The 25,979-nt window shown below is 36.6% G+C and overlaps 1 protein-coding gene and 1 long non-coding RNA gene across 3 annotated transcripts in view; both read right to left on the reverse strand.

Annotated features, from left to right (window-relative positions):
• INTS7 (integrator complex subunit 7) overlaps positions 1–25,979 on the reverse strand; it is a 96,361-nt gene that overhangs the window by 37,542 nt on the left and 32,840 nt on the right. For both annotated transcript variants that reach the window (XM_032289160.1, XM_032289159.1), the window contains exons 8-11: positions 11,131–11,248; positions 5,881–6,015; positions 4,013–4,110; positions 852–1,091 (exon numbers count right to left, since the gene is read on the reverse strand). In XM_032289160.1, the coding sequence (XP_032145051.1) occupies positions 852–1,091; positions 4,013–4,110; positions 5,881–6,015; positions 11,131–11,248 (591 nt within the window). The remainder of the gene's footprint in view (positions 1–851; positions 1,092–4,012; positions 4,111–5,880; positions 6,016–11,130; positions 11,249–25,979) is intronic.
• LOC116558900 lies at positions 21,943–25,972 on the reverse strand. The gene is made up of 2 exons (XR_004272227.1): positions 23,986–25,972; positions 21,943–23,951 (listed from the first exon to the last, which is right to left on the reverse strand). It is a non-coding gene; the product is annotated as an uncharacterized LOC116558900 (long non-coding RNA).

Consider the following 25,979-nt stretch of genomic DNA (forward strand, 5'->3'; position numbering starts at 1 on the left):
TATAAAGATCCGTATATATTTTAATAACTGTATGATGTCATCCCCTTGACCACAGCCACCTGGTCATCAAGGTAGCCTTTTCTAGCAGCAAATGATAAGATGGGGTCAATCTTTTATACAATTACCTCTGGAGGATTAAAACAGGCTTGAATAAGTCATTTCATTATGTTTTTTCCCACATTCTACATTCAGATGAACGGAACAACACAAAGTGGCGACCTTACAACTTTCATTTCATTTACAACTATTTAGAATGTACCCTACTCTCAGTCCTGAAGAACTTTTCAACTAAACATTTTACAACTTCCATAGTTTCTGTTTCTTTCTAAGCATCTACCTTTTCTAATCCCAAGGGTCTACAGAAGCCTAAATGGGATCCTAAATAGCTAAAGAGGTCCTGGAATGAAAAACATAAATTTGGGCTAATCAGGCTCTTTCCTTCTTATTATCATTAGATTTTTAACTTCTATTTTCTGAAGTATAAAACAGGGTTTAGTTCATTATTTGCTTTGTATAAGAAAGAAAAAAGTTCCATTTTCATTTTGTCCTTTGTAATAAAATAAAAACATGAGATTGAAGGCTTTGGCTACACTAAGCTGATTTGACAAGGCTTAGGAAGAAAGCACTTTTAGAGGCGAACAAAAATGGCTTTCTAAATCAAAAGTGAAAAAAGTGAAAAGCTCATAGAGCCAATTCTATTTTGACATCAACACACTCTTTAGTCTTAATGAATTTAACCTATTGTTTGTTTTGTTTTTTAAGTAAAGCCAAACAGTAATGTTGACTTAAAAGTAATCCCCACGAGACCAGAGCCTAGTCATTCACAGGAGATTCAAAATGGGGCTTTTTACCAGAAGTTCTTGTTGCTTGTCTGTGGCTGATCGTCCAATCACCTTGTACAGTTCCATGAGGTCACCAAGCATCCCATCACCCAGCACCGGCAGCTGCATGGCAATGGCTGCCAGACAGTGGCACATCAAAATCCGGGCAGCATCCTGAGCACTGTGCAACTGAGTCAACAAGGTCTCAACCACTGTTTGACTAAGATGGGGCCTGCCCTTGGCCAACTTCACCATACAGTTTAGAGCAATCTGCATGCCAAAAAGAAAATGAACTAGTTACACTTGGAAGATATAAATGAAGCTTTGAAGAGAAGGGCTTTGTACAGGTTACTGGGGGAAATCAAGGGCGAGGTTTCTTGTAGGTGTACATTTTTCTTCACAAGATACACGAAGTACTGAATCCCACATTAGGGTTTGTGAAGTGCAAAAGGAAAAAGCATAGTTAATAGAAGTAAGAAATTGTTAGATAAACATTGGCGCACATAAGAGCATTAGCTTGTTATAGGTATGGTTTCAAGGAAGTCATGGCTCATTTTAGCATGTTAAGGAAAGTAGTGATGTGGTCATAGTGATAAATAATAAAGATAGTAATATCATTAAGTGAAAGTTAATAAGAAGTGGAGAAGGAGGCCAGACATGGTGGCTCAGTCCTGTAATTCCACCACTTTGGGAGGCCGAGGCGGGTGGATCATGAGGTCAAGAGATTGAGACCATCCTGGCCAACATGGTGAAACCTCATCTCCTCTACAAAAATACAAAAACTAGCCAGATGTGATGGCGCGTGCCTATAGTCCCGGCTACTCAGGAGGCTGAGGCAGGGGAATCATTTGAACCCAGGAGGCGGAGGTTGCAGTGAGCCAAAGATTGCACCACTGCACTCCAGTCTGGTGACAGAGCAAGACAGTCTCAAAAAAAAAAAAAAAAAAAAAAAAAAAGAAGTGGAGAAGGGAAGTAGCAACATATGTTTGGCAATGCATTCTTAGGGGATCCTCAGAATCCCCTTGGAACCACGATACATTTAAAACTTTATTTTAAGCAAATCATTTTTCAACAATTGTGGGTGTCAGTAAAATGCTGGAATCAGCACAGTGGGACATACATAGATGACCAAGAAAGATTCCTGTATTAGAGGAGCTTCCCATCTAGAATAAGCTACTGATGTTTATAAAGGGGCCTATAATATCAAGTGGAACACAACACATTCTCTGACAGTACACCAAAAAAGTGCATAACGGTCAGAGTCAGGAGTGATTAACTTTAACCAAGGATATTAGGGAAGACTTCAAATAAATGTCATGAGTTGAGTCTTGAAAGATGGCATCAAATTACAATAATAAGGAAAGATTGTTTGAGTCCAATGACCACTATTACAAAAGACTTGAAAGTAAGAATTTACCTGTTGTGGTGGAAAAATGGTGAGGAGCCCACTGTGGCTGGGTGAAATAATATGAGATTTGAAAAGTAGTTCAATCATAGAGGATATCAAATAACATGCTATTATGGCGTTGATTCTATAGGTAATGAGGTGATAATAGGATTTTAAAGTAATAGTAACATTTGTTGTAATAATTATTGTTATTTGAATGTCCATTATGTGCCAAACTTTGTTGAAGACATATATACATTTCTTTCAGTCCCTCAATAACCCTATAATGAAATGTGTTCCCCTCTTATACACATCAGAAACTTAAGCTGAGAGAGATGTTCAAAGCCACCTAGCTAATAAGGGGCAAGCTGATCGTCAGCCCTTGGACTTATCAGACTCTAAAGTTTATGTGTGCGCCTAACACCCAACTGATGGCTACATGGCTATATTGTGAAGGATGGATTGATGGGCCCATCTTTTCAAGAAATTGGAATTAGGGAGAGATTTATGATGTGGTAGAGAGGATGGAAAGGCGCTAACAGTGGATATTAGAGACTTGACAGAAGAATCTGTTAGCTATGTAAAAGTGGGACTATTTCTAAGATTCTAGTTTTTTGGCTGGATATTAGTGATGCCCTTAACAAGGCCTTGGTAAAAGAAATTCTGTAGCCAAATTGGTTTTTAGATTTCAGTTGAGAAATAGAAAATTAGGAACGTCTTTCCCACTTTAATGTACTTAGAGTTATCCAGATAATCTTTTTAAAACTGTGAACCCTCAGTAGCTCCAACATGCACACATACACACACACACACACACACACACAAGTACGTTAATTCATTAGGGTAGGGCCCAGGAATCTATATCTTTATTTTCATTCTGGAAGATGCTGGTATAGTTTACAAGCCACACTTCAGAAGCAGTTCCTGAAAAGTTATGATAGTACAGTGTTGGTGACATTTGGCCTGTATTTGCCTCTTCAGCATTCTTCCTTATGATTTCCAGCTTTCTTAAAAGTATTTTAATAGTCTTGGATTGAAGTGAGTGGGTTGACATGCAGTCCTAATTTGTAATTTTAAACAAATTAATTTCCTTTGTTATTAATCTTTGGACCATCACGAGTTGTATTTCATGTTTCACTCCAAAAAGAGTAGTCTCATTTCACATTTTAAATTTTTTTTTTTTTTGACAATTTGAGACAGGGTCTCACTTTGTCACATAGGCTGGAGAACAGTGGTGCAATAATGGCTCACTGCGGCCTCAACCTCTGGGGCTTGAGAGATCCTCTCATCTCATCCTCATGAACAGCTAGGACTATAGGTGTGTCCCATCATGCCCTGCTAAATTTTTAAAAATTTTTCTAGAGATGGGGTTTCACTATGTTGCCCAGGCTGGTCTTGAACTCCTAGGCTCACACAATCCTTCGACCTTGACCTCCCCAAAATGCTGGGATTACAGGTATGAGACACTGTGCCTGGCCTCATTTCAAATTTTAAAAATCTTACATATCTCTAAGATGATTTCTGTAACTAAGTGAAGGTGAAAATTCTTTAAAATATCCTTCCCTTGGCTTATAAACTAGGGCTTATACCAATGGAAATTAATGAACACTTATGTTAAATTAATGAACATTTACGAGTTCGAATGCAGTCATTTAATCAATTTTTTTTGTGGTTTTATCAGTTAGATTTAATCACTTAGATTAAAACTTCTAAGAGTACAGGAGCTCTGTCTGCTTAACTTTGCTTTCTATTGTCTAAGACCATCATATATACCTATTACAACTTAATAAATAGAAGTTTTCACCTTTAAAGTGGCCTGAGCCCCTGGACTATCATCTTGACTGCAAAGTACCAGTAGGGATTCCAGGCCAAAGACAGCATCTTGTTCCAGTGCCAAAAGATCTAGAAGAAAAACACTAAGCTTTATGATGGTCAAGTGATGTGTGTATAAACACACACATACATATATACACATACACACATACTCTCAGAAAAAAACATTAAGAAGTTTAAGATACAGGAAATTATTAAATGTATAAAGTTAACCTTCCTTGAAAAAGTACATGTGGCATTACTTCCGGAATGTAAAGTCTATCTTCAGACTTTATTTCTACCACTTTATTGAAGATTATAAAAATACACACATTATATCAAAAGCTAAAGCCACAAAGCTATAAATAAACCAAAACTGAAATAGTGTCACCAGCTCAGCTAAGGAAAATACTAAGAACAGCAAAGTATGCAGGATGTGTTAATCTCCCTAATCAGAAATAAATTATACAGGTCCATTTTTACCTAAGATTTAACAGTTTTCAGGTTCTAATGAAAATTGAACCACTTTTAGGAAATAATAAAAACTCCGCCTTATTAATGTTTTAAGTCCGACCATAAAGAATGAACCTCTTAGATGTCTCATGAAATAAAAGTACTACAACATCTTTTCACTCCCATAGGGCTAAAATTTCTCAAAGGTTTTTAGAAAGTTCTCAATATATTAGTCACCTTTAGGTTAATATATTTCAGTGTTGACAACATACAGCAGTTTTCTGTGTTACATGTGAGAAAATACTCTTTGCTATGCCAAATATAAAACAGGCTTAATTATCTAAATCAGAATCAACATTCAACTTTAAGAAGTGTTTCCTTAGTGTAGGAGCTTGGCAAACAGAGTAAAGGCTAGTGAAGGTCAGGTTGCTAGAAAAAAACAGGTGCTAGGAACAAGCAGTGCTAAAGGCTAGTGGGGATAAAGGGAACCACTGAGCTTGTAATCCTTAATAAAGATCAAAATCAGCACTGAAACAGATGGAATATCTAAAATGCATTTCTTGTTCTTGAACACAAGCATGAAATTTTTCAAGTGCTTAGGTCAAAAGATGTTAGGTAGACAACAAAATATGTGCATTATTTTCCCTGCATGTCCTCCTTGATTACGCAAGTCAGTTTAATGCCATATATATCTAAATTCTGTGAAAATTTAATTCACATTGGCCTGTTAATTCACTTGCCTCTAGGTGAAACTATTTGTTTTTTAAGTCCCTTGAGAATCTAAGTAAATTTTCTAGGTTTCTGTATAAGTGAACACAATACCTTATACAAAAGGGGTAGAGTCCTAAGCAATCTCTATCCACCAGCACCATATATGCAAAGGTAAGCAGTGGGAGGAAATGGGCAATCCTCCATAAAACCTTTCAATTCCATCGCTGGGCGCGGTGGCTCAAGCCTGTAATCCCAGCACTTCGGGAGGCCGAGGCGGGTGGATCACGAGGTCAAGAGATCGAGACCATCCTGGTCAACATGGTGAAACCCCGTCTCTACTAAAAATACAAAACATTAGCTGGGCATGGTGGCGCGTGCCTGTAATCCCAGCTACTCAGGAGGTTGAAGCAGGAGAATTGCCTGAACCCAGGAGGCGGAGGTTGCGGTGGGCCGAGATCGTGCCATTGCACTCCAGCCTGGGTAACAAGAGTGAAACTCCCAAGGTCTTCATCCCTTTATTATTTTTCACAAGGATAGAGTAGTCTTGAGAACATATGCTCTAACAACACTTTGAAAAGAGTCAATTTGTAGATCAAAGTACACAGGCTAAAAATAGGGGATTAAAAAAAACAAACAGAATTCTGTCCAAGCTCTAAACCAAAGTTTATATACAATATCAGTCCTGATCAAACTTACCTTTTTCTTGACAAGAAACAGTTATATTAGTTAGGACTCTAACTCCATGAGCTGCAATACCCCTGTTATTATGGTAACAGCACTCTTGGGCTAATTTGACTAAATCAGAAGATCTGGGAGAAGAACTCACATTTCCTAAAAAAGAAGAGAAAAGTAGTAGAGACTGTAATCAAACAGTTCAAAGGGAGTTCAGCTTTTATGTTCAATTTTCTTAATTTTTGAGAAAAATCTCTAACAATAAACTTCAATGAAATTTCCTACCACAATCCCACTATCAATATACATCAGCATTCCTCTCCCCCATTAAAGTACTTAAAATAGGTATGTGCCAACAGTTTTGTAACGACTAAAATCTAAAATCAACATAGAATTTCTTTAAAAAATACTAATAAAAATTGACTAATAGTACAAAAGCCAAAACAACTATCCTAAGAGTTCAAATGAAATCTGATTGAAACAGCTAACATTATAGGCCGCTTGTCAGACAAAACCATACCTTTAAGATAGGAGAGAAAAGAGAAAAATTTTTAAGTTTGCTTTTTTTTCCCCCAATCTCAGATTGCTGGCATACATTTATACCTCAAAAGGCTTACATAAGAATTCATGATTTTAGAGTTGGAAAGGATTTTGGTATCATCTGATTTAACACATCCTATTTTTACAGATGAAATCAAAGCCCAAAGCCCAAAAATTTTAAGAATCTTGCCATTAAGGTCATACAATTTATTAGTCGTGTACTAATGCCCCTGTTATTCTACCCTTGCACTTTATACCTTAAGTTCTATGCTAAAGATTGCAGCAATTTATAAAATTCAAATTTGAAATTCTGGAATGCAAGGTTCATGTTATAACTATTTTAATTTGCAGTAGAGAAGATCTCAGTTGTAACTGAATAAGCTTCAAGAAAATAAGATTAGAGCTTGTTCAGGTACTTAAAAGAGTCTCCCATTCCTGTCTTCCTTTCCTCTGCTTATTTTTCCATGATTCCTGTCAACTTCATCTCTCATACTAAAGGTGACTGTATTTTTTGAGGCTGAAAGGGACACTATTAAGAACTGCAATAGGCATAAACCATAAATATCCAAGGCAGTGTGGGACATATGGTCACTTTATTGGTTTCTGGTTTAATATAATACAAGCTTAAGAGAGAGCCTCAGTGTTTTTTGGCTTTTTATTTGTTTTGTTTTGTTTTATTGAGACGGAGTCTCACTCTGTTGCTCAGGCTGGAGTGTAGTGGTGTGATCATGGCTTACTACAGATTGCAGCTCACGACAGTTTCAAACTCTGAGGCTCCAGCAATCCTCCTACCTTAGCTTTTGAGTAGCTGAGAATACAGGTGCATGCCATCATTCCCAGCTAATTTTTTTGTCTTTTTGTAGACTCGAGGTGTTGCTTTGTTGCTCAGGCTGGTCTCAAACTCCCGGCTTCAAAAGATCCTCCCATCTTAGCCTCCCAAAGTGTTGGGATTACGATGTGAGCCACCATGCCTGGCCCCTTCAAGTGTTTTTAAGTTAGGCAAAACATTAGAAAGCTAAAACTGTATCTTTATTTTTTCAAACCTGTGGAAATTGTATTTCCTCTATTCTTTTTGTCCATGTGATGTGGACAATGCAGGTCATCTATAAATTTACAAACGTTTTATAAATGGTTTTTTCTTTGTTTTATTCCTATCAATACTCACTATAGAAAACTTAGGAAAAAAAATAAAAAACAGAAAAATCCAAAGAACCACACAAAAATCACACCAAATCTCACAAACCAGCATGACCTTATTGTTAACTTTCTGAAATATTTCTTTTAAATCTTTCTCTCCCTATGTAAAATACAATTTAAAAACTCACACACAATCAGGATCTGTAGATACTGCAATATCCTACTTTTAAAATATAATTTTTTTAGCATTTTCCTGTGTTTTCTAGGAATAAAATTAATTTAATTTTTAATTATTTAGTAATGATTTTCTAAGATAAACTCACATGGCTTATAAGGTACAACAAAGAGTAGAAAACGGTAAAAAGCTAGTGAGAGAGAAGTTTTCCTCACCTACCCAATGTTATCAGCTTCTTGTGTATTATTTCAGAGAGTCTACAAATTTACAAGCACATCTGTTCCTTTTTCTTTTTCACATACTATTTTGCACCTTGTTTTATTTCTCTTTAAATATTATATCATGGAGACTGTTCCATGCCATATTTTCTTTTTAGTAAATTGCATTGATTTTTATTGCACTGATGTGTCATAATTTCTTTGAGTCCTCTTTGATGCACCTTTTAATGCTATTATATCCTCTAATGATGGATAATATTTTGCTATTATATAAACTGGTACTAAGAATTATTTTGTATATATGCCATTTCTCAATGTGTGATACATAGATAAGATAAATTCCCAGAAGTGGAATTTCTGGATTATCTGTAATTTAATGAGTATTTCTAAATCACCCATGTACAAGTTTAATAATTTATATTAGTAGCAGCAATGATTGCTTACCCACACCCTTGTCAACACAGCATGTTTATCAAACTTCTACATCCTTGCCAATCTGATAGATTAAAATTATTTCAGTATTGTTTTAATGTGCATTTTCTTAAACATGCCTGATCCTGAACATCTTAGATATTTGAGCCATTTGTTAGTGATGATTTAGACACACTAAATTTAAGTTTGCTTTTTAAACTACTTTTGGCTACACTGAAAAAACCTAATCAACCAAAATAAACTTAAAGATTTACTGTTACTTATGGAAATAATCTAACTTTGGAAAATACTTGACTTTTATTTTTTATACATATTGTCTATTTATTTAAGCCTTTGCTTAATTCCATATATAAACCAAAATTAACAAACTTCAATAAAAGGACAAATATCTGGCTTGAAAAAGTGTCTGAATATTATAACCCAACATAATACTAATACATATCTTTGGAATTAAAAAATAAAGAAGAAGAAAGTTATCGTGCATGTAGGTCAGTTTGGTACCAAAAAAAAAAAAAAAAAAAAAATTCTGAGTCAGACCACCGAATTCAGGCGTAGGCTCAGACACTTCACAAGTATGTGAACTTTGAACATACTGTCACACATCTATAAGCCTCAGTTTCAATACTTACAAACTCCTTTGCATATGCCTCACTTGAAAGGCTACTTGCATGGGAAAGCTCTCATCTATTATAATACATGATTAAGACTTTGCCTACCATGTCTCTTTCAAAGTGCAATGTTGGTCGTGGACGTTAACTGCAAGCTAAGAAACAGACTGGCTGATTTAGGCAGAAAAAGAATTGAAAGTACACTAGGTATACGGTAGGTTGTTTATAACGAAGGCTGTGATAATCTCTCACATCCCTTGTGGACATGCTCTTTTATCATGTGATTTTCCAATTCCATGTGACTTGCTTTGGCCAATAAGGCACTGGAAAACATGCTGCAAGTGAAAGGTTGACAAGTGCTTGTGTGTTGGTGGCTTGCTTTCTTTTGGATCCAGCCAACATCCTGAAAACAAGCCCAAGCTAGGCCACCAAGAGTCACATGGATAAAAACTAAGGTGCCTCAGCAGAAAGCCTTTTGACTTCTAGCATGTGAATGAGGCCATCTTTGACCATCCAGTCCTGGTCAAAGCTTTACATGACTGTAGTCACATGAGTCACCCTAGGGTGAGGCCAATAGGACTCCCCAGCTGAGCACAAAATTGCTGATTGACATAATTAGAACAAATAAAAAGGTCATGGTTTTAAGCCACTCAGTTTGGGGTGATTTTGTTATGCAGCAATAGATAACTGATAATGTACTTCACAGAATCACCGGAAAGCCTGCAAAATTAATAGGAAAACAAGGTCAGAAAAAAAAATAAATAAAAAAAAGGCCAGAGACCAACCAAGACCACAGCCCAAAAGACCATGCATGGAATTAGTCCAGTGAGGACATGTCAGCCATTGTTACTGATTATTTGATGTCACAGCTTAACTTCTGTCACTGGGTACCAGACATAGCAAACACACACTGCTAGAATGTATTCTGGAAACGAATGTTGCTCTGTCATTGCTATATCACCATATCCCCATATCCCCATTCTCCTGTATCTCCACTTCCTTGTTGTTACTGGCTCCAAATTCAGTCTGTGGCATGGAAACGATTAGTTGAGTCCAGGCCACATGTGTGCCCACTAGCTGGAGGGGAGGTGTAACAACAGAGTATCAGGTCTTTTTAGCTTCCTATTAAGACTTAAATGGCAGGGAATTCCCTTCACCTAGAAAGTAAATTCATATACTATGCAGCCATAAAAGGGACAAACAAATGTCCATTTACAGTTCTGTAATTCAAGTTAACTGACTACAAAAGAAGGAACAGAAGTTTCACCAAACTTTCATTAAAACAAAACAACCAGCCCAGATGCAGTGGCTCATGGCTCATGTAATCCGAGCACTTTGGAAGTTCAAGGTGGGTGGATCACTTGAGGCCAGGAGTTTGAGACCAGCCTGGGCTACATGGTGAAACCCCATCTCCATTACAAATACAAAAATTAGCCAGGCATAGTGGCGGGCACCTGTAGTCCCAGCTACTCGGGAGGCTGAAGCAGGAAAATTGCTTGAACCCAGGAGGTGGAGATTTCAGTGAGCCAAGATCACCCTATTGCACTCCAGCCTGGGCGACAGAGTAAGACTCTGTCTCAAAACAAAACAACAACAACAAAAAACCCCAAAAGGAAAAAAAAGTTTAGCCTTAAGTCTGTTAGGTAAGCAAGCTCCTTACTGGGCATTAATGAAAGCATTTTAGAGTTAATCGTCTTGAACAGGTAACTAGGAAAGCATTATTGAGCTGCAGTAAGGTTTTATTTTATTGTTTTCCAGAGAAATAATAAGCACCTAAAAGGAAGCATATGACATTTGCTCTTAAAGCTCACCACCACTTAACCTTTGAAATGTACTTAAATTCAAAGGGCACTTTGAGTCAGAGATACACAAAGGCAATCCAACTATTTTAAGCATCCTCAAAAATATCTTCACCCACATATAATTAAAAAAAAGTACAAACCTAGAAAAATATATTCTTGAGTTAAGATCAAGAATACGAGAGGTTGTTATCATAGGCATTAGTTAAGAAATCATGTTCAAATACATTACTAGCATGTAGTAGAGCAGGGGATTCTGAAACTTTCCCTGATGTTAAACCTTTACAGAAGAAACAACCTGAAACATAAATATGGATAAAGGAATTCGCACATTATTTATATAGTATCTCCTTTCATTTCCTTACCTGGAACTATACTGAAGTAATGTTTGATGGCGATGGTCCCTGATAGTGTGGAAAGGACAGACAACATCCCTAGTTTTAAGCTGTCATAAGGCGTCTGGAGGGCACACTCACAAAGTGCCTGGAATGTAGAAGAGAAATCAATATAGAAGTTAAAACATCAATATACTTCTAAATCATCTACTCCATTTACATTTTCTGGCTTTTAGTACAATTATATATTATGGACTTCTTTTCATGTTATAAAACTTAAGTTGAGGCCAGGCGTATTTGGCTAATGCCTATAATCCCAGCAGTTTGGGAGGCTGAGGTGGGAGGATTACTCTAGCTAAGGAGTTTGAGACCAGCCTGGGCTCAAAGTGAGACCTCGTCTCTACAAAAATTCAAAAAATTAGCTGGGTGTGGTGGTACATGCCTGTGGTTCCAAATATTTGCGAGGCTGTGGCAAAAGGATCGCTTGAGCCCAGGAACTTGCGGCTGCTGTAAGCCATGTTCACACCACTGCACTCCAGTCCGGGAGACAGAGAAAGACTCTGTCACAAAAACAAAAACAAAAACAAAAACAAAAAAAGCACTAGGTGAAAATGCCAAACTCCTTAGGGGAGCCTCAGGAGGCAGGATAACTGAACATAAAGTATCCTGATACATAAAAAGGTAAAGACTGAAGAATTATGAATAAAGAAATGAACTTTGGTTAATAATAATAATGTATCAATACTGGTTCATTTATAACAAAAGTACTATATTACTGTAACCTGTCAATAAAAGGAAAATGGTGGGGGAATGTGGGAACCCTGTATATTATCTTCCCAACTTTTCTGTAAAACTATTCTGAAACCTCCACCATATTTTGCTTAACCTAAGAGGTATGAATATTGGTTCATATATGTGTAATTTTTAAAAATAATGGAGAGTATGGCATTATATCTAGTTTCTAAGTGAATAGAGCTATATTCCTCCCATTTCTGGTCATTTACTCTACTCTTGACCAGGTAGTCTAAAGTATTACCAAAAATAAAGATGCTAGTTTTTCTTTCAATGCAGTGAACTATGAATATATGATCACAGTACAGTGACTCTTGCCTTATCCTTTATCACATGACTCTATCATATGACTGCAGGTAATGTAACAAGTCAAAATAACTCTTTTGTTAAACTGACTTCCATTCTCCCACAAAGACAAAGTTTTCGAAAATAAGCAAAACTTAAAGTCCAGGGAAAAAGTTAAAAATAAAATTTCAGAAAGGATTAAAATAAATTTAATATGACCCTCAGTAAAAATGTCAACAAAATGGCCGTGTGTGGTGGCTCACGTCTGTAATCCCAGAACTTTGGGAGGTCAAGGTGGTTGGATCACGAGGTCAAGGTGGGTGGATCACGAGGTCAGGAGTTCAAGACCAGCCTGGCCAATATGGTGAAACTCCATCTCTACTAAAAATACAAAAATTATTCAGGCGTGCTGGTAGGCGCCTGTTATCCCAGCTACTCGGGAGGGTGAGCCAGGGAACTGCTTGAACCCGGGAGGTGGAGGTTTCAGTGAGCCAATACCACACCACTGCACTCCAGCCTGGGCGACACCGCAAGATTCTGTCTAAAAAGAAAAAAAGGCAACAAAATTGCAAGATAATTTAGATTATCTGATTTTATAGATCACATAGAAAAATAAAAATTAGAAAACATCCAGAAAAACTGGCAAGGAACAGATTCCATTATATACTAGAATTTAACATATGATAACAGCATTTTAAATTAAAGATACCAGTTAATAAAAATTACAAAGACAATTGACCAGTCATCTGGTAAAACAAAACTAGATCCCTGTTTCTTTTTTCACAGCAAACAAAAAATCAGAATTGTAAAACGTACTATGAGGTAACAAGGAACAATACAAAGTAAAAAGATAACTTGCAAAACTAGAAAAAAATATTCCCATCACATAACACCAATAAAGGATGAAGACCCTTAATATATAAAAAATTCTGGCCAGTCACGGTGGCTTACGCCTATAATCCTAGCATTTTGGGAGGCTGGGGTGGGCAGATTACCTGAGGTCAGGAGTTCAAGACTAGCCTGGCCAGCACGGTGAAACCCCGTCTCTACTAAAAATACAAAAATTAGCTGGGTGTGGTGATGCGTGCCTGTAGTCCCAGCTACTTGGGAGGCTGAGGCAGAAGAATCACTTGAACCCAGGAGACAGAGGTTGCAGTGAGCCAAGATCATGCCACTGCACTCCAGCCTGGGCAACAGAGCAAGACTCTGTCCCAAAAAAAAAAGTTCTAATAAATAGGCAAAAACGCAATAAAAATTTGGTATTTTGCAGAAAGAATTTACACAAATGCCTTTTAAATAAAAAGTCTAACCTCATTCACACTTTGAAATTTTTAAATTAAAATGTGTCACTTTTTACCTATCACACTAAGGCTAAAGTTTGATAATACGAAACACTGAAGAATATGGGGAAATTGGGGCTGTCACACATTGTTGTTAACGGAGTAAAATGGTATAAATCTCTTTGGTGAGACATTGGTATTAACTCTCAAAAATTAAAAAATATCCATCATTATACCCAGAAATTTCTTTTCTGAAAATTTATGTTCACAAAGGTGATTTTCAACAAACTATTCAATGTAGAAATGTCAACAGTAACAGTCGAAGTATCAGAAACAACCCTAATGTCTATCAGTGGGGAACTGGGAATAAATATAAAGGAAGTACCACACAGCTGATTTTAAAAATGCAGTAGATCTAGCTGCTAATATAAGATGTTCCCTATATTAATAAAAGGTTTAGAACATGTGTATAGTATATTTCCATTTGTAAAGAAAAAAGATGGGGCATATACATGTTTGCATATTGGTGCAAAAGTTTAGGAAGGAGATATAAAAAACTATTAACAGTGACCACCTCTGCAGAGGAGGCCTATGAGAAGTGATGACTTATATTTCACTCACTGTATACCTTTGAACTCTAAAATTTTTTTTTCATGTGCATGAATACTTTTTTGACTGAAAGAAAAACCTATAAAAACAGCAGCAGCAGCAAAAATTATCATGAAAGGAATGGAAACAGACCTGAAAGATACAGTACATTTCTGGTAATGGAAGGGAAGACAGTCTAGATAATGCATACACATACTCTGGCAATTAGGCCAGAATATGGGGTGTTTACTTTTGGCCTACAAGGAAATATGTTCAAAAGGTGGGGGGAATTAGGTCAGATGGTATAGGGCCTTAAAAGTTAAGCAGTCATTAAAACCTGATGAAAAAGGAAAAAAAGAAGCCAGAGGAGAGGAATAACGGCATCTAAAGTGTCAGGGAAGATTATTCTGGCAATGGTAAACAAAACAAGAAAGAGAATTGAGAGTTAAGAACGCAGTAATCCAGGCAGGTGGTGGTGATGGCCTGAACTACAACTTGGTGGCAGGAATGGAGACTAGTGAATGAGGATGACAGATATTTTAAAAGAGATTACATATCAAGGAATGAACAAGAAGGATTTAATCATTATTGCAAACTTTCAAACCTAGTAACCAGATTCCATTTACAAAGACTGAAATTTATGGGGGATAAGCCAATTTTAGAAAAAGGACAGAAAACAGGATGAGATGTGAAGTCCAAGAACATACATCCACCAGGCATTTGGAATCTAAGACATAGCAAATTTTCAATTGGAAAACTCACATCAGAATTCTGGGTCTGCCACCTACCATCTCTGTAATCTGAGTTTCAACTTCTTTGTCTGTAAAATGGGGGTAAATCTTTATAAAGAACTGCTGATTTTGTCTGTAAAATGAGGGTCAATATTTATAAAGAATTGCTGATTTGTTCACAAAGGTGATTTTCATAAAAAACACTTCTAGAAAAATATACAAGAAAATGGATATTGGCTGCCACTGGGCAAAGGAGCTGTGTAGATAAGAGAACAGTAGGTGGGAAACAGTCACTATATATCCTTAGGTTTTAGGATTTTGACCACATGAATGCATTGGCATTTAAAAAACTGAATTAAAATTAAAAATCAAATATGAGTCAGGTAACATCTATTGTCTGTAAGATTACAAAGCCACTGAAAGTCAAAGCACTCTGCAACCCATACAGGCTACTATGCTAGAGGGCAATGCAGAAGCTCAGGTAAAAGGACTAGATTGTCGGAGGCCCTGCAAACTGGCATTAAGAAAGGCCATAAGAATGACAGAATAAATGGTAGAAAGCAAGAGAGCCATGGACTCAACTTGGAGGAAAAAGGGCAGTGAATATGGAGAAGGCACAGGTTAGGCAGTGTAACGAATGAGTGAGAACAGTTAAGTGCCAAAGAGGCCAAAAGAAGGGGTAGGTCAATAGACCCAAATGTAAAGTGCCTAAGCAAAGTGACAGGAAAACAGATCAAAATGCAAGTGTATAAAAGAAAGAGCAGGGGATGAGGAAATAAAGCAGATATAGATGCTGTTTCTGAAGTTCAAAAGAACACATTTTTAAAAAGTGATTATTATTTAATACTATAATTTATATTTAGTTATTCAAGCACTTAGGCCATTTCCGTTTGTTCACTTTTTGTTACCTAAATTGGCCTGTCTTGTACTGTTAATTAGCTTGTGATTAGAACTAATAACCTAAACCAAATAGCCCCAGAAGTTAGGAACTATGTTCTATATTTATATGTATTCCACATTATGCCTCTATGTATAATATTTAGCCTTCTGTGATAATAAACTAGGCAAGTGAAACATTTTATATAAAATGATAATATTAATAATTCCAAATCAGAAGAATTTTACGATTAAAAAAACTGAGTATTAGATAATCTTGTGATAAAATTATTTACAAAGTTATATTCTGTTTCTGTCATCTAGCACATTATTGGGAATCTAAAGCAGTCTCGGTAAATAAATACTGGTTTAAGCCTGGGCACACAGCAAAGTCCCATCTCTGCTAAAAATTTTTTTAAAATTAGCTAGGTGTGGTGAGACACATCTGCAGTCCTAAGCTACTTGGGAGGCTGAAATGGGAGAATCACTTGAGCCCAGGAATTTGAGGTTGCAATGAGCTACTATTGTGCTACGGCCAGTCTGGGCAGTAGAGTAAGACCCTGTCTTTAAAATAATAAATAAAATTAAAAATACTGATTTAAAATTCATTAATCCAAATCAGTAAGCTTAACAGAGCAAATAATGAAGTTCCCCAGAAATGGTACCTGACATTTCAATATAAAAATCTAGTTCAAGGACATTACCTATTATAAAATTCTTACCAGAACCATTTTTCATATGAACAAAAAGGAAAAACTATCTTTTCAAACAGAGTCCTCTGTCTCATTCATTACCACTGCCTTCTTCACTAACTATTTGGTCTAAATCTCCCTCTCTACTGGCTTAACTCACTGCTCAACTAGAGTCCCTAGCCTGAATTACTGTTTTCTGGGTCAATCCCTAAATAGGGGCTTCTCCTATTCCCTGGAACAGGACTGGCCACCAGGGATGTGTTCCAGAAAAGTATAGTAAAAAGAAGTTTATAACCTTTAAAGAAAACTGTTATGTATGAAAATGTTCTGTCAGAGACATAACACCTCAAAATTTTCTACGTCTCCATTGTACTAACTGCAAAGAAAAAGATTATTAAAATAACTAATTCTCAGGCTGAACTTGTCACTCTTCCTAGTAACAGGTAAGATACAAATCAGAAGCTCTCAGAAGAGATAATGCTAAAAATAAAATTTACATCTTTGAGACTATCTCGAACAAATAATATTTTGCTCTGTAACAGAAAGGCTGCAAAAATCAAATATTCTCTTCCAATAAGGCTACAGGCCGGGTGCAGTGGCTCATGCCTGTAATCCCAGCACTTTCGGAGGCCGAGGTGGGTGGATCACCTGAGGTCAGGAGTTCAAGACCAGCCTGGCCAACATAGGGAAACCCATCTCTACTAATACAAAAATTAGCTGGGCGTGGTGGCAGGCACCTGTAATTCCTGCTACACAGAAGGCTGAGACAGAATTACTTGAACCCAGGAGGCAGAGGCTGTAATGAGCCAAAATAGCGCCACTGCACTTGAGCCTGGGCAACAAAGTGAGACTCTATCTCAAAAAAAAGACTACAGCATCCGATATTGTAAACTATTAATATAGATTAACACCAACTAAGAAGGACATTTATCCCAGCAAGGCATCAAAAAAATCTAAAAAACTATATAAACATACTAAAAATATTTTCATATGAAACTATTGTTTTTGACTACCTTAATAATAATAATATATTTGGATCTTGACTTAGGCCCTTCCTTCTTTCAGGTTTTTAAAGGCATACAGAATGAAAGCCATTTATTTAAACCTGAAATATCTGATTTCACGTGAAAATTTTAATACTAACCAATAAACCAAAAAAGTAGAATGGAAATGGACACAACGTGAACTTAAAATACTAAAACTCAAAAACCAACCAGCAATGATAAGACTGACCGAGAGGAAGGCAGGAAGTAACAAAAGAAGAAAAGACGAAAGGGGAGAAGGAAGGAGGGAAGCCCTACGATTACTCTTGGTAATTGTAAAATAGTGATGGAAGAAATAAGTAAAAAACCTGTTATACAATTACTCTTGGTAATTGTGAGTAAAATTCAAATTCAAAATCAATACCTTATTACTTTATAAAAGGTTAAATCATTAGAACTGTTTTCCCCTGCTGTATTTCAGTATTTTCAAAAATATATCTAGGCTATAAGAAATGAATAATTATTTGACAACATCGATTTAATTAAAATCAACATGCTTAGGTTGCAGCCACAATGAAAAAAAAATTCTTCATAGAAGAAACAAACATTAAAAATAAATATATGTTCAATTAAAAAATAACCCCTCACAAAAAGCCATAAGAAATATAAATCAGAATAAAAATTCTAGGTAAGGGAAGATATGGTATAATGAAGAAATAATAGTAAGCCATGAAATCAATAAAACAATTACATTTAACTGATTGATAATGTGATTGTAAAGCTCAATGCAAATATCATTTTTAAAAATTATTACAAAAAAGAAACTTCAGGCCAGGTGCAGTGACTCACGCCTGTAATCCCAGTACTTTGGGAGGCCAAGGCAGGCAGATCACCTGAGGTCAGGAGTTGGAGACCAGCATGATCAACATGGAGAAACCTCATCTCTATTAAAAATACAAAATCAGCTGGGCATGGTGGCACATGCCTGTAATCCCAGCTATTCGGGAGGCTGAGGCAGGAGAATTGCTTGAACCCAGGAGGCAGAGGTTGTGGTAAGCTGAGATTGCGCCATTGCACTCCAGCCTGGGCAACAAGAGTGTAACTCTATCTCAAAAAAAAAAAAAGAAAATATGTCTTCTTTTCAAATCTCTGAACTGTTTACAAAAAGTGATCCTACCATGGGCCACAAATAAACTTTAAGAATTAATAACAAAAGGTTAGCAACAACAAAAATTCTACCAACAAATATAGAAAATTAATTGCTTCAAAAGTAGAAAACATCAAGCTAATGCCATGGTCAAAGAAGAAATAAAAATTGCTCTCATGGATATTAAAAAAAATTATTTACAGTAGCATTAAAACCATGAAATATTTAGGAAACTATCTAGCAAAATATATGCAAGATTTGTATGCTGAACTAATCACCACTGATGTAGCCCAGCACGGTAGCACACACCTATAACCCCAGCCCTCTGGGAGGCCGAGGCAGGTGGATTGCTTGAGCCCAGCAGTTTGAGACCAGCCTGGACAAAATAGTGAGATCCTGTCTCTACAAAAAAATACAAAAATTGGCATTGGTGAGCACCTGTGGTTTCAGCTCCCCAGGAGGCTGAGGTGGGAGCACCACTTAAGCCCAGGAGGTCAAGACTGCAAAGAGCCATGATCACATCACTGCACTTCAGCCTGTGCACTGGAGTGAGACTTTGACTCAAAAAACAAATAAAAATAAAAATCACTGAGGAGATAAGAGATAAAAGAATACAAATTTCGTACAGTGTATACTGCTTGGGTCATGGATGCACCAAAATCTCACAAATCACCACCAAAGAACTTACTCATGTAACCAAACACCACCTGTTTCCCAAAAACCTATGAGAAAAACAAAACAAAACAAAAAAAACCTCTGATGAGAAACTGAAGAGCTTAAAAAAAAGAAAGGAGAGATTGGCCAGGTGTCGTGGCTCATGCCTGCAATCCCAGCACTTTTGAGAGGCTGAGGTGGTAGTATCATTTGAGACCAGGAGTTTGAGACCAGCCTGGGCAATGTGGCAAAATACCATCAACACAAAAATTAGCCAGGCATGGTGGTGTACACCTGCAGTTCCAGCTACTTGAGAGGCTGAAATAAGAGGCTCACCTGAGGCTGCAGTAAACTATGATTGCACCACTGCACTCCAGCCTGGGCAACACAGTGAAACCTATCTCCAAATAAGAAGGGGGGGAAAAAAAAAAAAAAGGATGGAGAGATGTACCATGTTCATGGATCAAAAAACATGATACTATTGCCCAGAGACAGTGGCTCTCACCTGTAGTCCCAGCACTTTGGGAGGCTGAGACAGGTAGATCATTTGAGGTCAGGAGTCTGAGACCAGCCTGGCCAACATGGTGAAACCCCATCTCTACTGAAAATACAAAAATTAGCTGGGGGTAGTGGTACACACCTATAATCCCAGCTACTTGAGAGGCTGAGGCAGGAGAACTGCTTGAACCTGGGAGGTGGAGGTTGCAGTGAGCTGAGATAGTGTCACTGCACTCCAGCCCTGGAGACAGAGCAAGACTATCTCAAAAAAACAAAAAACAAACCACAATACTATTAAGATGTCCATTTGTTCCAAATTAATCTTTAGATGTAAAGTCCAATAAAAATCCTAATAGGGTTTTCTTAGTAGAAATTGAAAAACTTATTCTAAATTTTACATGAAAAGGCAGTAGACCTAGAATAGCCAAATTTGAACTCAGGCTCAAGCGATCCTGCCAGCTCACTCTCCCAAGTTGCCAGGACTGTAAGTGTATGCCATCACGCCTGATTTTTTTTTTTTTTTTTTGTAGAGACAGGGTCTCACTATATTGCTCAGGCTGATCTTAAACTCCTCACCTCAAGTGATCCTCTCACCTTGGCCTCTTAAAGTGCTGAAATTATAGGCACAAGCCACTACACCCCACCTAGCCAAACAATTTTGAAAAACAAATACAAAGGTAGAGGACTCACACTATCTGATTCCAAGACTTGCCAAAAAGCTAGAGTAATCAAGACACTGTACTATTCGCTTAATGACAGATATACAGACTAATGGAACAGAATAGAATTTAGAAATAAATCCACACAGATATGGTCAACTGATTTTCAACAAAGATGCTAAAGTAATTCAATGGGGAAAGAAAAGTTTTCCCCACTAAATGGTGCCACAACTGGCTATCCAAATACACCTTGATGTTTATTTTGTACTATACACAAAATTCAACTCAAAATGGATCACACAGGGCTATATGCAAAACTTAAACCATAAACCTTTTAGATAAAACTTTTGTGATTTTGGATTAGGCAGACTTCTCAGATAAAATACAACCCATAAAAGAAAAAAACATTAATAAACTACATAGATTTTATCACAACTTAAAACTTCTACTTTCAAAAGACATGTACTAAAGATATATACAGAGAAGAAATATTTGTAAAACATGTATCTGATAAAGGATTAGTATCAAGAACATTTATAACTCAATAACAAAAAGACAAACCTAATAAGAAATGAATAAAAGATTAGAACAGGAATCTTCACTGAAGATACAGATGACAAATAAGCCTGTAAGATGATCAATATCATTAGTCATTAGGAAAATACAAAACAAAACCATGATGAAATATCACTACACACCTATTACAAAACCATACAATACAAAGTGCCGGCAAGGATACAGAACTAGAACTCACATATGGCTGGTAGGTAAATAAAATGGTATTGGAATTTTGGAAAACAGTTTGGCAGTTTCTTACAAAGTTAAACAGAGTAAGTTTTTACCACACAACCCAGCAATTCCATTTCTAGGTGTCACACCCAAGAGATGTCACACAAAGACGTGTAAGATTGCAGCTTTATTCATAATGGCCAAAAACCCAGAAACAATCCAAACGTCCATCAACTTATGAACAGACAAATTATTGTATGCTCATATATTTAAATACTCCTCAGCAATAAGAAGGAATGAACTACTGCTACATGTAACAGCATGGATAATTATTAAAAGCATTATGATAAGTGAAAGAAGGGATATCCAAAAGGTCACATACCATGTGATTATTTATATCCTGGAAAGGCAAAATCAGAGCAACAGAAATCAGATTTGTAGTTGCCAGGGGTTAGGGAAAGAACTGACTACAGAGGGGCCTGCAGAAACTTCTGGGGGTAATTGAAATGTTCTGTATCTCAACTGTGGTGGTGGTTTTGTACACTTGTAAAAACTCATCCAGTTACATACATAGAAAAGTTTCTGTAAATAAATTATACCACAAAAAATCTGGTTTTTTAAAAAACGCATTTCAGGCCGGGTGCGGTGGCTCACACCTGTAATCCCAGCACTTTGGGAGGCCGAGGCGGGTGGATCACGAGGTCAAGAGATCTAGACCATCCTGGTCAACATGGTGAAACCCCGTCTCTACTAAAAATACAAAAAATTAGCTGGGCATGGTGGCATGTGCCTGTAATCCCAGCTACTCAGGAGGCTGAGGCAGGAGAATTGCCTGAACCCAGGAGGTGGAGGTTGCGGTGAGCCGAGATCGCGCCATTGCACTCCAGTCTAGGTACAAGAGTGAAACTCCCTCTCAAAAAAAAAAAAAAAAAAACACATTTCAAACTAATGGCAATGAAAACAATACAAGACATAATTTATGAAATTTGGTCAATATGTACCAAGAAGCGAATTAGCAGTCTTAACTGCTTTCAATATTAAACAAGAAAAGCAAAAATAAATTACCAAGCACTTGAAAAGATAAGAAAGCAAAGCTTCTGGCAAGTGTAATCAAGAAAAAGGGATATAAACACAAATGTGCAAGATTAAAAATTTTTTTAAATCAAATACAAAGATATTAGAAGTTATAAAGACTCTTCGTGCTGATACTAACGAACTTGAGAAGTAAATTAAATGAAAAACAAATGAACAAAACTGATGTCAGAGAGGTAGAAAACTGATAGGACAATAACATGTAGTGATTGGAAATGTTCTCAACGTAACTATTGCTGGAAATACTTCTAGATTCAGATAAATTTATGGCAATTTTAAAGTTATACCTGCAGAAACAGAAAATTCTGTTACAGTTCTTAACCATTCCAGAGTATAGAAAGAGAAACTTCCCAGTTCATTTTATTAAGACAGTACAACCCCAACCCTACAATCTGTCAAAGTATTTAAAAAGGAAAACTAAAGAATAAACTTACCTTTAAGATAACTTACAGCTACCCTTAAAAAAGCATTTGTTTGTATGTGCCGGACACCACATTATATATTGCTTTACTCAACTATCTTACCTGGCAATCCTCTATTTCCCTAGTTTATTTGAATTTCTGTGTTTCCTTAAAACCTTTCTCTTTGCCTCCCTCATTATTACCCATACCTAATGACCATGTCTCCTAATTAACAAAACAAAACCAAAAAAAATCCCTCACAAGAGATTTTCTGTAACTTTTTACCATAATACCTACTCACTCATCTACATTGGACTTCTTAATGTCATCCTTGCTGCTCTGTGTGAACTAGAAAAAGCCTATTTACTTCTACACTGAGTCCCTTCCAGTCTCACCTACTCAAGGATATTGCTCTTGTAATTTTTCCCCTCTACCAAGTCATTTCCATCAATAAAAAACAAGTTGTACTCCTCCCAGGATAAAAACAAACACCATACGCTTTAGCAATACCATATCATTTCTCTGTTACCTTGAGAGAATTCCTTTCAAAAAGTTTTCTACATTAGGCATTCAATATTCCTGGCTTCCACATCCACTAATTCAACCAACTCCAGATCAAAAGTATTTGAAATATTAATAACAAAAAAAAATACAAATAAAAAGCAACATAATACAACTATTTACTTAAAATTACATTATATTGGGTAGTATAAGTAATCTAGAAAAGGGTCGATCCTGGAACCAATCTCCAGTGGATACTGAGGGACCAATGTACATTCACTGCCTTAAATCTCTCTCCTGTTTTCTGCAGAATCCACTCTCAACAGTCTTTTACCCACAATGCTGCAGTAAAATTGCTCTCTTAAGGTTATCAATGAGTTCATGTTGCCAAATGCAAAGGTGAACTATCAGTCCTTATCTTGGTGAATATGGCTGCAGTAGCTCTCTATTTTACAGGGAGAAGACTAAGGTCTTCTCCCTATAAAATATTATTCTGACTTATTTATCACTGGCCACTCCTTTTCAGGCTCCTTTGCTGGTTGTTTCTCACTTCATCATTCTCTAAATCTTCTCTAGCCATATTCTCTCCCTAGTTGAGTCATCTAGTCTCATGGCTTCAATTACCATCTATAAAACTAATAACTCTCATATTTATAACCACAACTGGATCTGTCCACTGAACTCCAGGTACATATGTCCTTGACATCTCCACCTGGATGTCTAACATCTTACACTTCATATACTCAGAAATGAACTCTTCATCTTCCCTTCAAGAAATGAGTCTCCCAGAGTCTTGCCCATTTCAAGCAAATGGCAATTCCATTTGCTGATGGCAAAACACTTACAGCCACCTTTCTTTCTCTACAATATGCCAGGAAATCCATCAGCTCTAACTTTAAAATATATCCAGACTACTACCACTTCTCACCACCACCCCAACTACCTTGGTTCAGGTAACCATAATATTTTCCAACTACCTTGGTTCAGGTAACCATAATATTTTCCCACTGGATTATTTATAACTAACTCTTAAATGTTCTCCCCACTTCTGCCTTTAGGCCCCTTCAATATAGTCTCAATGTAGCTAAGCTAGAGACAATCTTTTAGAACTTCAGTTAGATAATGTCCTCTGCTCAAAATCTTCCAGAGGCAATCTATCTCATATAGACTTAAAAGCTAAAGTCCTTAGGAAGGACTCAAAAGCCCTAAAAAATTATTCCTCCCTATCATCACCTAACATCACCTCCTACTAATATCCCCTATTAACAGTCACACTGACCTCACACTCTTGAATGCTCTTACTTCGGGGCCTTTTTGCTGTTCTCTTGCTGATGATATCCTTCCTTCAGGGGCCCGCAAAATTGACATTCCCTTCTTTAGGTCCTTGCACAAATGTCAACTTCTCAGAGAGGGTTTCTATAACCAGCTTACTTAAAACTGCAACCTCCATCTTCCATAATTCACTAATCTTCTTCCTGACTTAATGTTTCTTGGCAGCATTTAGCACTAATCGGACATCTCTGCCTCGCAGAAGCCAACACAAATCTCTACAGGATACATTCATACAATGGAATGCTATATTACAACTAAAGGGAAAAAACATGGATGAGTCTCACCAGTGTAATGCTGAGCAAAAGAAAAAAAAGCAAAGCTAAACAGTATTCTTTAGAAAGACATGTGAAGAAGGCACAACTATAAAGAAGTGCAAAGAAATTATCACGGAAGTCAAAATAGTGGTTTCCTTTTGGTAGGTGTAAAGTTCCAATCAGGAAGGGCCATGAAAGGGAAGGAGGCAGGGTTCTGTGATCCTGTAATGTTCTATTTCTAGATGGATGGTAACTGCATGGGTTTTCACTTAAAAGTATTTAAACTATTTATACATTTCACATATTTTTCTGTATGTGCAATCTATCTCACAATAAGAAAAAAAAATGAGAAAGAATAATACAGTGCTTCTCACTGATCTTTCTAAATAACTGGATTTGGTTCTTTGCACAAATTCTCTAAATGACTAAAGTGGCTGGCAATATTCTCTTCTTGGAAAGATAGCATTATTTAGTAAAAAAAGCACTAGGACTAGGGATGAGAGGACAGAAGCTCTCTTAAACTATTAATTTACTTCTCTTAAGACACTCTCTTAAGCCTATTAAGTCTTTCTGAACCCTAACTGCATATCTATTAAATGCAGATTTAACAACTGCCCTTATCTTGGGATATCTGTGACTACCAAATCATAATATAGTAAATTAAAAGACGTTTAGAAAACTGCAAACAAACAGAAAAACAAACACAGCAGTTTAGTTTTAATAATCTGAAATTCAAAGAGTTTTGATCCACTGGAATCATGATGATGCTAAGAGATAAAAACATCCATTCCATTTTAAATAGCATTATTTGCAAAACAGTATATCTCTATTGGTAATGAGTAAACAAACAGGGCTCTACTTTGAGAAAAAATATAAAATATTAATTTAACCTAACAGATAATGTCAAAGTTGTCACATTAGGTCTAAAGAGTGAGATCTGCTCTTCTGTTTACAAAAGAAGACTTAAGAATGTCTTCTGCTCTCTATGAGTAAAGAAATAAACTTCCCAAGTTGCCTAGCCAGCCCTTCTCCATTATACATAACAGTCAGCCCCTAAATTTTTCTCCCCAAATTGACTGAAAAATACAAGAATAAAAAAAAACAACGTAATTGGGCTTCTCAATTAGCCTTAGTGCCACTATGGGAAAATGAACAAGCAACTGAGTGGCAAGTTTCATTGACTAGAACAAACATTGAAGTATAGAAGTTTTATGTATTTATGATGCCACTTATAAAATAACTTCTGCTACAAACATCAATACTTTTGGACATTTTTCATATTCAACCACTAAGAAGATGACAAAGGACAAATAAAAATGCAAAACATTTTACATTATAATATTATTTTTTCTATATAAAATATTAAGGTTACAAGTTCTACATAC

Source organism: Sapajus apella, unplaced genomic scaffold (genome assembly GCF_009761245.1).
Source record: "Sapajus apella isolate SASKATOON/1434 unplaced genomic scaffold, GSC_monkey_1.0 scaffold22, whole genome shotgun sequence".
Taxonomy (NCBI): Eukaryota; Metazoa; Chordata; class Mammalia; order Primates; family Cebidae; genus Sapajus; species Sapajus apella.